This window comes from Nomascus leucogenys, chromosome 20 (assembly GCF_006542625.1).
Source record: "Nomascus leucogenys isolate Asia chromosome 20, Asia_NLE_v1, whole genome shotgun sequence".
Taxonomy (NCBI): domain Eukaryota; kingdom Metazoa; phylum Chordata; class Mammalia; order Primates; family Hylobatidae; genus Nomascus; species Nomascus leucogenys.
The window spans coordinates 1017026-1029690 of record NC_044400.1 but is presented as its reverse complement, the minus strand read 5'-3'; the positions used below and the strand labels follow the sequence as shown (position 1 = coordinate 1029690).

The 12665-nt window shown below is 60.4% G+C and overlaps 1 protein-coding gene across 3 annotated transcripts in view; it reads left to right on the top strand.

Moving 5' to 3' along the window:
- C20H7orf50 (chromosome 20 C7orf50 homolog) overlaps positions 1-4071 on the top strand; it is a 124782-nt gene extending 120711 nt beyond the window's left edge. For all 3 annotated transcript variants that reach the window (XM_004091597.3, XM_003278677.4, XM_030801053.1), the window contains exons 4-5: positions 704-785; positions 3271-4071. In XM_004091597.3, the coding sequence (XP_004091645.1) occupies positions 704-785; positions 3271-3450 (262 nt within the window). In that variant the 3' untranslated portion in view covers positions 3451-4071. The remainder of the gene's footprint in view (positions 1-703; positions 786-3270) is intronic.
- The last annotated feature ends 8594 nt before the right edge of the window (positions 4072-12665 follow it).

The following is a 12665-nucleotide window of genomic DNA, read 5'->3' as shown; positions in this document are numbered from 1 at the left end:
GCAGTCTTCAGACCTGGGCCTGCACATTGATGGAGGCATCTGGGCTTGGCTGCCCTGCCTGGCCCTGGAAACACATGTCTGGGAGGAGGTCTCTGGAGTAAACCCTGCCTGGCCCTGTCCTACCCACAGCGCCAGCTTCGCTGCATCCCCAGCTGCCTGATGTCCACAGGCCCTAGTGCAGGAGCAAGGTGGGGGCGGGGGCGGGGCGGTTGTGGCCCTGGGGAGCAGCCTCTCTAGCATCCGGCAGCTGCTCGTCCCCAGGCCCACTGCCCCCTTGTGAGGGCCTGGGACTCAGGTATTGTTCCTTACAGTCTTCCCATTTTCATATAGAAAATACATCATCAATTAAGTCGCTCCCTCTCCTCCCAGAGAAACTCAACTTCTTCCTTCCTCCTCTGTAAAATCCGTGTGACCCATGGGGTGGGGGAGCCCACGGGGACTTGGGGTCAGTCGTGAGCCCCGGGGTGGCCAAGGTAAGAGTGGCGTCCACATGCTTCCTGGGCAGGCGGCAGCAGGGCGTGGGGTTGCAGCTCCTCTCCTCGGGCAGGGGAGGGGCTCCAAAAACCCCCTTCACATGAGGCCTTGGTGTTTAGCACCTGGTGGGGCTCCCTCTCCTAAGATGAGGTCCCTGATCTGTCAGGGCAGACAGGTGCCCGGGAGCCTTTTGCCCAGCACCCTGAGATGTTTGTCTTCCTTTCCCTAGATGGGCCCAAAAGCACAAGAACTGGAGGTTTCAGAAGACGAGGCAGACGTGGCTCCTGCTCCACATGTATGACAGTGACAAGGTGTGTGCACGGCGGGGCAGGCACGTCTCCCGGGGGCCAAGGCCTGTGCACACTGGGGCCCTGACAGCAGAAGCCACAGTCTGAAAGGGCCGCCCTCAGGGCCCACTGCAGGGCGGGTCTCCGGGTGCCTTTGTTCTAAGAGATGAGCAGCGTTGCCTCCTCCAGGAGCCCTGCCCCTGGCCTTCAGGGCAGAAACCAACACAGGGCGACCTTAGGGAGGCCACCTGCCCGTGTGCATGTGTGCACGTGACGTGTGTCTACACGTGCGTGTGCGCGCGTGACGTGTGTCTACACGTGCGTGTGTGCGCGTGACGTGTGTCTACACGTGCGTGTGTGGGCAGCTGCCCTTTTCAGGAGCAGGATGTGAGATGGGGTTTCACAGGATGAAACGAGACAGAATTCTGAACTAAACCCGGCTGCTGGGCAGTGGGCTGGAGCTGCCCGTTGTCCTGTGAGGCTGGAGGAGCCCATGGTTCTGCTGAGCTGCATCCGGTGGGCAGTGCTCCTGCCTCGCCGGCTCTCCTGCGCCCACGTTACTAGAGACCAGGCTTTGCGTGCTCTGCGCGTGCGCTGGGGGCAGGGGGCGGTTTTCTCCTGCCTTGCCTGTGTTTGCAGACTCTCAGGGCGGGGCAGGCCCACTGGCCCCACTCACAGCCCTGGGACATTCCAGGCATAGCCTGCAGCCACTTGCTTTCATTACTTTATTGTTGTTGGTTTTTTATGGGCGTTTTTTGAGACAGGGTCCCGCCCAGGCTGGAGTGCAGTGACACGACCACAGTTCACTGCAGCCTCGACCTCCTGGGCTCAAGCCACTCTCTCTCCTCAGAGTCAGGGGACATACACATTGTAAGCCCTATTGCAAGCCGATCGTAAGCCCTATTGCAAGCTCCGGTAATCGCGACACTGGGGCGGGCACAAGGCTGGAAGTAGAAGTGACTGGAACAGCCCGGGGAGCTGGAAACCCTCACGCCTGGCGCAGCTGATTCCAGCATGCCGGCCAAGCCCATTCCACGTGGAGGAAACCTCTTAACAGAGCCAGGGACAACTGGGTTTCCACGTTTTGTTTTGTTTTGTTTTTTAACCAAAGTTTACGTGGTTTTATTTATATGTTACTATTACCCAAAGTAAACTTTATACAAAGCTTTTTATACAGAAAAATAATCCTTGGTTAGGCAAATCCTTGGTTCGCCATTTATATGTGTGTACACACACACGCAAAGTATCTTACACTATCATAGTTAAACATATTTACAAGCACGCAAGTGTGCATTTTACTTATACATTTTTATTTCACATGTATTGTAACTGTACATATTTACAAACATGCTGATACTTAATGCATGCGGCCCCCAGCTTCACACTATATGCAAAAATTAACTCAAAATGGATCAAAGACTTAAATTTAGAAGCTAAAACCAAAACTCTTAGATGAAAACCTAAGAGTCCATTTCATGACCTTGGGTGACGCAGTGGTTTCTTAAATGTGACTCTAGAAGCACAAGTGACAAAGGAAAAAGTCGAGAAAGTGCCTTCATCAGGATCTAAGACTGTGTAGCCAGGCACGGTGGCTCACACCTGTAATCCCAAGCACTTTGGGAGTCAGAGGCAGGTGGATCACTTGAGGTCAAGAGTTCGAGACCAGCCTGGCCAACATGGCAAAACCCCATCTCTACTAAAAATACAAAAATTAGCTAGGTGTGGTAATGCTTGCCTATAATCCCAGCTACTTGGGAGGCTGAGGCAGGAGAATTGCTTGAACCTGGGAGGTGGAGATCGCGCCACTGCACTGCAGCCTGGACGACAGAGCAAGACCGGCTCAAAAGAAAGAAAGAATCTAAGACTTTGCACTGCATACAGGACTAGCCAGAAAGTGAAATTGTTGCTACAGAATGGGAGAAGTTTGCAGGTCCCACGTGGAATTAGAACTCGGCTAACTCAATAATGAAAAGAGCCCAGTGTTGAGAGCCGCTGCCGCAGGGACCCGAGGAAACTTGTCTGCAGAGCAGATTGGCAGGTGGCCGGCGAGCCCGCGCAGAGGTGCCCCCACCACCAGCAGAGAAGGGTCAGGCCACCAAGAGATGCCACCTGGCCACTGCCGCCCTGAGCAGAAAGGCGAGCGTGCCAAGTGCCAGAGCATATGTGGCTTTTTGTTCCGAATGCACCTTTTATCACGGCCTACCCCTGTTTAATTTGTGTCATATTTTCTCATTTTTCTGAGGATTTTTACGATGTTTCTGAAATGTTCTTCTCCCCACGTGGCTTCTGTTTTACCCAGGTTAATTCAGTGTTTTGTCTGCCTCTAACAGGCGTTTCTTCTTCCAGTGTCTGGGGCAGGGTCTGTGGCCAGGCCGCCCACACCCTCGGGCCACAGTGGGAGGATGGAAGCCTGAGGCCCGGGTGTCCTTGGCTGCAGCGTTTTGTCTCCCGCTGCTCAGTGGCCCCTCCCTGCCCTGCCCCTCACCTACTCCGTCTCTTCCCCGTCCAGGTTCCCGATGAGCACTTCTCCACCCTGCTGGCCTACCTGGAGGGGCTGCAGGGCCGGGCCCGAGAGCTGACGGTGCAGAAGGCAGAAGCTCTGATGCGGGAGCTGGACGAGGAGGGCTCCGATCCCTCCCTGCCAGGGAGGGCCCAGCGCATCCGGCAGGTGCTGCAGCTGCTCTCCTAGCGGGTTCAGTGCAGGGCGGGGCCACTGCCCAGCGCAGGGCGGCCTCAGACCACACGGGGTGCAGCTCCTCCGGCGGTGGGGGCCGGGATCACCAGCAGGGCAGCGGCCGAGCAAGGGCTTTCAGCTCCTCTGGTGGTGTGGGCCGGGATCACCAGCACCAGAGCCTCTCAAGGGCCCCTTCTCTCCTCCAAACCCTCCTTGGCCGGTGACGGCTGTGAAAGTGATGGCAGGTTCAGTGACTTCAGCGCAGAATGTGGACGCTCTGGAATCACCCGGACCCCTGGCCTTGGAGGGGCCCTCGAGCCCCAGGAATCTGCTTTGGAGGGAAATGTCTATTTTTCTACCAGGAATATTTTAGAGATTGGGCCACGCTGGCCCCTCCCACCAGCTGCAAACCTGCACCTTCCGCCTAATTCCCCATCCCCCTGCGTGGGCCTCATTCCTGGTCCCCTGCCTGCATCCATCGACGGGCCTGGCTGTGGCCTGTTTTCCTTTGACCCCACACAGCGTCATAGCAGGTCATGGGGAGCCCCTGCTGGGGGCTTGTGGAGTCGGATACCGTCTCTGTGGCTGCATTTGAAATAAAACCCGACCCACCAGTGGCCGTGGGTCCTGCTCTGTGTGGTGCGTCCCCTGCCTGTGGACTGCAGAATTCATGTCCCCCATGCCAGCGCATGCCAGGCCGCGACCTCGTCTTTAGTGGTGGCCACCCCAGGATGGCATTGGGGGTGCTCCGTATGTGGCGTTCCTGGCAGTGGGCACTGGGTGATTGCTTGCGTTCAGGCCAGCCGTTTCCCAGCGCTGGCAGTGACTGACCCTGGCAGGAAACACGCTTAGGCCGCACAGAATCAAGCCACACACTTCCTGTTCCCAGCAGCACGTGGTCCCTGTCCCCAAGTGATGTGCCGCAGGGCATCGGGAAGGCCGTGGTGACCACAGAGCTCTGGGCAACTGCCAGGGAGGGCCGGGTGGCCATGGCAAGGAGGTCCGTGCACAACTGCAAGGCCAAGTCTGTTCCAGGATGGGCCCCGGGAAGGGCTGAGGCCAGCGGCTACGGCCTGGGCCTCCGCAGAGCAGACACCCAGGTGCTGCTGCCCCGGAGCTGCCTCCTGCCCAGCCCAGGTTGGGGGTTCGTGCTGCTGTCTCAGTGCTCCCCCAACTGACGGTGGAGCAGAAAAGTAGCTGCAGCCGCCACCTGGCAGCCTTGGGACGCTGGCTCAGGCCCTGAGTGCCCCACCCCGCAACAGAGCTGCTGAGGCTGAGGTCAGGCTGCCTGCCTTGGCTGCCGCCGACCCACAGAGCTGCATGCAAGCTGGGAGGTGGGAGCACGGCCTCACCCCCGTGAGAGCAGAGAGTCACAGGCTCCGGGCTGTCACCCCTCACAGGGCCTTGGGCTTCCTGTGGCCACTGCTGGCCTGGCTTGGCCTCCTCAGCCATGGCCCTCGGGGCCTGCACCTCAGAGCGGTGACTGGCCTCACTGTGACCCACAGACGTCTACTGTGACTTCCTTCTTAGCTCCCTTAAGACCCCAGGGCTGGGCTAAGATGTGGTCTGGGCAGGTCTGGCTGACCACTCAGGCTGTCTCTATGTGGACATTGAGACTCGGGGCCGGAGGAGACCCTAAGGACCATGTCCCCAGGTCTTCTTTGCACCCACCAAGCTGTGGGAAGGCGATGAGGCTGTTTGCTCTTCCTTGGCCAGCACCCAGCCCCGTCCCCCGCACTGTTGTGGCCAAGATTCTGACAACCCACGACACAGGCCCTGCTGTGTGCACCCCACTGGCCCAGGGCGGGCCTTGCCGGCAGCAGGCAAGGAGTCCAACCCCTCCTGGTGCAGGTCAGGTGAACTCACAAACAGGAAGGCACGTTGCACAGCACGAACCTTCAGATCTGCAAGGCGGTGCCTGTGATCCGGCTCCTGGCAGCACAGCTTTGCAGAGAAGTTGCTCGGAAGGGTCTGTGGTCAGCCCAGCAGTCGGTGCTCGGTGGCCCCTATGCTGTGAGGCACCTTAAACACCAACAAACAGCAGAGGGAGACCCGCAAAATGCAAAGAAAGGGCAGCAGCCTCCAGAAGGCAGGGCTGATGGATCCGGAACCAGAGCTCTGAGCTTCCCAGCAGCCAAGTCAGAAAGGGAACACGGTGGGTACTGCTGAGTCCTCACCGACCATTAGTGGGAAGAGGCCTTGAAGACCTGGGCCTCCCTTCGACAGCACAGATGCTCCCCTGACACCGGCTGGGGAGTGCTCTCCTGTCAAGGGTTCCCACCTCTGTGGATCGTAAGGTGCCAAGTTCCTCAGGGCTCTCTGGCTTAAGATGCCAAAGTTTGGTTAAGAGATGTCACCTGGAATGCAGCTCAGAGAACCACGCAATGCCCTGGGGTCTCCCTACCCCGTGCAGGTCAGTGAGGGCACCTGCCCATGCAACCCCAGGGGCCAACCACATGGGGCCACCTGTGCTGGGGCTGTGTGTGCCAGAGAACGGGCTGTGAGCCCCTGTCTCGGCTAGCGCTTGTGTGGGACTCCTGAGCCAGGAAGCCTCCGGCTAAGGAAGCCCCACCTCAGCCTGGTGACGACCCTCATGTCCATCCTTCACGTCCGTCCCTGGGCAAGCTTTCCTCTCAGTGGAGAGGGCAGTTGCTGACCCGCAGCAGGCCAGGCAGCGGATCGAGATTTGTGCCAAGTGAGGGGCCAAACTTAGCATGGGCATGCGTGTTGTTCCCTTTACATGTGTCCAAGGCCGTAAGCGGTGGGCTGTGACAAAGCACATCTGGGTTGAGCTCAGGGAGAAATGTTCCCTGCAGTAGGTATGCAAGTGTGTGCGGGTGTCAGAAACACCAAGCCACACACTGATAACTCATGCCAGGTGCAGCGGCTCACACCTGTAATCTCAGCACTTTGGGAGGCGGAGGCCGGAGGATCGCTTGAGCTCAGGAGTTTGAGACCAGCCTGGGCAACATGGCTAAACTGCCCCCCAACAAAAAATAAAAAATCCGGGGATGGTGGCATGTGTCTGTAGTCACAGCTACTCGGGAGGCTGAGGTGGGAGGATGGCTTGAGCCTGGGAGGTCGAGGCTGCAGTGCGCAGTGATTACACCACAGAGCAAGAGCCGGCATCTAAAACAAGTTTAGTGCAGTGAGCACTGTAATCCCAACACTTTGGGGGGCCAAGGTGGGTGGATCACGAGGTCAGGAGTTCGAGACCAGCCTGACCAACCTGGTGAAACCCCATCTCTACTAAAAATACAAGAATTAGCTGGGTGTGGTGGTGGGCGCCTGTAGTAATCCCAGCTACTCGGGAGGCTGAGTCAGGAGAATCGCTTGAACACGGGAGGCAGAGGTTGCAGTGAGCCGAGATCGTGCCATTGCACTCCAGCCTGGGTGACAGCGAGACTCTGTCTCAAAAAATAAATAAAAATAAAAGTAATTTTTAAAAATAAAGGAGCATTGTTTGGAAGTCAGAATCACATTGCCTGTGGGGGTGAGCAGACCTGTGGAGACCCTGGCTTTCCAGGCCAAAGGGGCCTCCCCGACATGGCGTGAACACTCGTCAGAGCGGGTTGGAGACCCCTCACAGCACTGTGAGGCTTCCGGAAACCGTCCCCTGCCCCAGCCCACCCAGCCCTCTGAGGAAGCGGCCTCTGAGCAGTTTCTTGCAGGATCGATGTCTGAGAAACAGCTCACACCAAGTGCCGTTTGCTCACCTCCACCAAGAATGACACAGGTTTGGCTGTTGAGTCACCCCTCAGAGCCCTTCCCTCCCTCCGAGCCCCCAAGACAGTGGCATTTTTTAGAGACAGGGTCCCGCTCTGTCCAGGCTGGAGTGCGGTGGCGTGAGCTCTGCTCACTGCCACCTCCATCCCCCCGGGCTGGGCTCAAGGGGGATTCTCCGCCCTCAGCCTCCTGAGTACCTGGGAACACAGTTGCTACCACTATACCTGGCTAATTGTTGTATTTTTTGTAGAAGTGGGGGCGTCACTATGTTGCCCAGGCTGGTCCCAAACTCTTGAGCTCAAGCGATCCTCCCTCCCTGGCCTCCCACCGCGCCTGGCATTTATTTCTGGATGAGTCGGTGCCCAGTGTTTACATCCCAGAGCCTCAAGCTGACCTTCCAGCCTGGGCCGGCGCTGTCCGCTCCCCACTCCTCCCTGGAGCACCGGCTGCCTCCAGCTGGGCTCTTTCTATGCCTGCCTGTCCCTGCACAGATCAGGTGGCGCCACCTGCCGTCCGTCCAGCCCCTCGGCTCTTGCTCCGGTCACAGTCACGCCCTGGCTGGGTGCCGTGCGCCGTGCGCCCTCCAGTGGCTCCCAGGGAACGGGCGCTGTCCACGCGCTCCAGCTGCCGTCCCCCTGCCCTGCCTGGGTCAGGCCACCCCCCGCCCACTGGGACCTCAGAACCACTGGTACCCCTGCTGGCTGCGTGGGTTTCACAGGTGATAAAGCTGAGTGCAGCCTCAAACCCTGAATAGTCATCAAAGTTAGGACCCTACAGACTCCTCCAAGCCTCACCTCATCACCCCTGTGGCCCAGCAGTCCAGAGCCATGGGCCATCCCCCTCCCCCGCTTGTTATGCAGCAGCAGCCACCCGATGCACTCTGACCTCAGACACCCTAGGACTTTGCTTAGATTTCACAAGGGACTGGGTCCAGGTAAGAGGGGCGGGGAATTTGACCAGTGATGGGCCTGCCTCAGGGCATTCGTGAGACCTGCCCAGAGAGACAGCTGGGCGCTGGGCTGAGCTGTCCAAGTCCCGCCGCCCTCTGAAGCCCGGTGAGCCCACCCAGCCCTCCCACCGTCTTACCTCCTTCCCCCTCACCATCCAAAGTGGGAAGAAGACCCCCGCTCTGAGGGAGCCCCAGCGATCACAGGGAGGGCCCAGGTCCCAGAGTGAGGTGGGCTTCCACCCTCTGGGTTCCAGAAGTTTCCTGATGGGGGCTGCCCACTCCAAGGGAGGAGCTTCAGGACATCTGAACCAGGACCCCCACCGCACTGGACGGGGCCCCCAGGCCCTGCATGTGTGTGCCCTGCGGGTGTGGGTGAGGGGTGGCCTGGCAGTTCCCCTTGGGTCGCTTGGGTTCTATTAAACGGCATATCCGTGGGTAAAGCCTGGTCTCCTAAGCCCGGCCAGCCCGGCGCTCAGATGCCCTCACCCTCCGAGCTTGCTGTGGGGGGGCCTCACCCTCCGAGCTTGCTGTGGGGGGGGCCTCACCTTCCAAGCTTGCTGTGGCGGGGGGGCCTCACCCTCCGAGCTTGCTGTCGGGGGGCCTCACCCTCCGAGCCTGCTGCGGGGGGGCCTCACCCTCCGAGCCTGCTGTGGGGGGGGCCTTACCCTCGGAGCTTGCTGTGGGGGGGCCTCACCCTCCGAGCTTGCTGTGGGGGGGGCCTCACCCTCCGAGCTTGCTGTGGGGGGGCCTCACCCTCCGAGCTTGCTGTGGGGGGGCCCTACCCTCGGAGCTTGCTGTGGGGGGGCCTCACCTTCCAAGCTTGCTGTGGCCCGGGGGGCCTCACCCTCCGAGCTTGCTGTGGGAGGTTTGCAGATGGCTCGGGGACTGTGTGGTTTTGTTTTGCTTTGACTTAGGAGGGTGATGGGAGGCACGTGCGGCATGGCTGAGGGCCAGCCTCAGACCCAGAAGCAGATCTGGGACCAAGAGCAGCCCGCCCACCCCAGGAGGGTCCTTCCCTGGAGACCTAGAGGCGGGGGGTACAGGGGCCGGGTTCAGCGTCCCCCCGCTGCTGAGGACAGACATCCGGGGAGCAGCTCAGCCACGTTGTGAACTATGGGGTTCGGGGTGTCTGCTTCTCCCATGACATCTGGGCACCATGGGGTAGATGTCCACAGAGGCATCTCCCGAAATCCACGCGTGAGGAAGCTGGGCTCGTGGGCTGCCCGCTGCCAGAGTTCTCTGGGACCCTTGAAAAGGACCCATTGGTAGGTGCGTGGATAAATCAGGACAAATCCACCACTCCCCACTCACTCGAGGTCCCCAGAGCCCTCACACCCACAGACCAGGAAGGAGAAGGACTGGGGAGGGACTCGGAATGTGTGTTTAGCCCAAGCGGAGCTTCAGCCTGGGAAGATGAGGAGACTTTGGAGGTGACAGTGGTGGCTGCGCAGCGCTGTGAATGTGCCTCTGCCCCTGAACTGTGTACTTAAACATAGCTGACGGTGAATTTTCTGTACGTGTATTTTATCACAGTTTTTAAAAATAGCAACAAAGAAACACTTGGAAATGAGGCATAGACAGTGACCTGTCCCATCGGTGCCAAGCCCTGGCATTTCCCAGCAAGCCCCATGGGACGTGCCTGTGCACCTGGCCAGCAGCCTGAGTGCAGCTGTGCGAAATGGGGGCACCCAGGTCTGCCCGGTTGAGAAGGTGGCACCTCTGGGGTTTGAGTCTCCCTCGGCCCCCCCTTCCCTCCCACCCGCCCCACGCCCCTGCCCACGCCCATGGGCATGAGTTGAAGGAGATTTGACACCTGCTCACTCTGTTTTCGCCAAGTTAGGCTTGTTCACACTTGAGGATGAGGCATTTGGACCGTCTAACTTGGGGGGCCCTGGCTGTACCCCATGGAGAAGCCCTGTCATCTCGCTGGGTTGTTTCTTCCTGGGTGAGATGGGGTGAGAGGTCTCATGAGTTGGGTGAGAGGTCGGGGTTGTTTATTGTCTTAGTGCTTTGAGGGGAAGCTCAGCCGTCACTCATCACCCTGTACTTGGCATCCCTCACGTCGGCTGGGCCTCCATGAAGCGGGCCGGGACAGGGTCAGCGTTTCCTCCCCACGTGGGCCTCGGGGTCCCCTGCGGGACTGGGAGGGCGGGGCCTGAGTCCTCCACCCCACCCAGGAGCCCCGACAACAGCTGGGAGGGACTTTCCACAGCCCCTGCCCTGGAATGTTCCTCACCCTCCAGCGCCCTAGAGGGGCTCACCAGTCACACTGGGCGGGGCGTCGCGTGGCCCCACCTGGCGCCAGGACCCCGTTCTCTCTGCCCTTCAAGTTTTCAGTGTCATATTTCAAATGTCTGAGAGGAGAATAGTGAAGCCAGCACTCGGTCCCTGCTCTTCCTCAGAAATACGTGAGTGAATGCAGCCAAGCCCCCATCCCTCCTTCCCCTTCTCGTCCTTGCAGCGGGTTCAGCGGGTCCAGCAGCCTCCGTAGCAGCAGCCCTGCCCATGCGGCCCCACCCGGGAGTGTGAGGCCTGCCGTGCACCCGTGTGTCCCGGCCACCGCGTCCTGGCCTTGGGGCGCCGCTTCACGTGGCACAAGCGGCAACGTGCCACGGCTTATCCTCTCTTCTCGGTGAGGGGCTGCCTGCTGCTCACGTGCATGGTCAGTGCTGGGACGGGGGCCAGGGCCGTCTCAGACACCAGGTGTCCCGTCACACTGCCGACCACGGCGCCACCGGCACACGCGCCACTGTCACACTGCCGACCACGGCGCCACCGGCACACGCGCCACTGTCACACTGCCGACCACGCCGCCACCAGCACACGCGCCACTGTCACACTGCCGACCACGGCGCCACCAGCACACGCGCCACTGTCACACTGCCGACCACGGCGCCACCGGCACACGCGCCACTGTCACACTGCCGAGCACGCCAGCACACGCGCCACTGTCACACTGCCGACCACGCCACCACCAGCACACGCGCCACTGTCACACTGCCGACCACGCCGCCACCAGCACACGCGCCACTGTCACACTGCCGACCACGCCGCCACCAGCACACGCGCCACTGTGCGGCTCGACATTTCCTTTTGTTTGTTTGTTTGAGACGGAATCTCGCTCCGTCACCCAGGCTGGAGTGCAATGGCGCGAACTCGGCTCACTGCAACCTCTGCCTCCCAGTTCAAGCGATTCTCCTGTCTCAGCCTCCTGAGTAGCTGGGATTACAGGCACGTGCCACCATGCCCGGCTAATTTTTTTGTATTTTTAGTAGAGACAGGGTTTCACCATGTTGGTCAGGCTGGTCTCGAACTCCTGACCTCGTGATTCGCCTGCCTCGGCCTCCCAAAGTGCTGGGATTACAGGCGTGAGCGACTGTGCCCGGTCAACGTTTCTGTTTTTGCCACTGCAGTGCTGCTTGTCTTCAGGGGCTGAGGCGCCCACCCCGCCCCCCCCCCCAGGAAGCCCCATGCTTCCCCTGCAAGACCCTTGGTCCTGCCAGGGAGGTCTGTGTCAACACCCTCTATGTCTGCGCAGCCAAGCCCAGGGCTCCCCACAGGCTGGGTGTCCCAAGGCCGGCCCAGAGCCACCTGCCAGCCAAACGGTGACCACACCCCTCCCCTGGGCACAGCCTGTTGGGACATCCCGGGGTCCACCCCCCAGCTCCAGGGCCAACAGCCTGAACATAGGCTGGTTCTACCAGGGTTTGCCAGACAGGCCCCATTCAGTCTGAATTTCAGATACGCGAGAGTCCCATAGAGGCCGGGATTGGGGCCCCAGCGCTGGGTGGATCTTGCCTTCTGGGTGGGGGGCGTCCTGAGACCGGCCTGGCTGCCACTAAAGGGGCTGGCTCTGTGGCTTCCCCCAGGGCAGGCGTGTGGAGGTACTAGGTGGGCCCCCCGAGCTCAGGTGCTGAAGGACCTGCCTGGGGCGTCTCTGTCCCGCCACGTCCCTCCTGTGGCCCCAGCCTGGGAGAGCTCAGCACACAGAGACCCTCCTGGGGTCAGGGGCTGCCCCTGCAGTGCCTCCTTCCACAGTGGCCTCCATCCTTCCTGGGATGCTCTTGGTCCCGGCCGGATCCTTGATGGACAGCACTCAGTCTGGGACTCCTCGGCACCCACGCCTTCCTGGCAAAGCCTGCTGGTCCCGGGGTCACCATCACCCACTTCACAGAGGGGAAAACTGAGCCCGGAGTGGAATAGGTCTGCTCAGGTGCCCAGGAAATGGGGCAGACCCGGGAGCCTCTGGCTCCAGTGCCTGTCTCTGAAGGAGAATGTGGGCCTCGCCTCCCTGCCTGTCATACGCATGGAGGACCAAGGGCAGCCCCGGTGGTTTGGCTCAGGGTCTGGCACTGCAGGCCGACTGCCTCCAGGCGCAGCTGCAGGAAGTGTTCCAGGAGCGGGAATGGAGTGGGGTCTGCAGGAGTCCCGGGACCTGGTGAGTGCAGGGCTCACACGCTGAGGACACCCACCTGCGCCTGTCTCTGGCTGGATGCAGCCACCCATTGTCTCCCTGCAGCCCCAGCTGCAGGTGCTGGGGGGCCCTGGGGGGAGC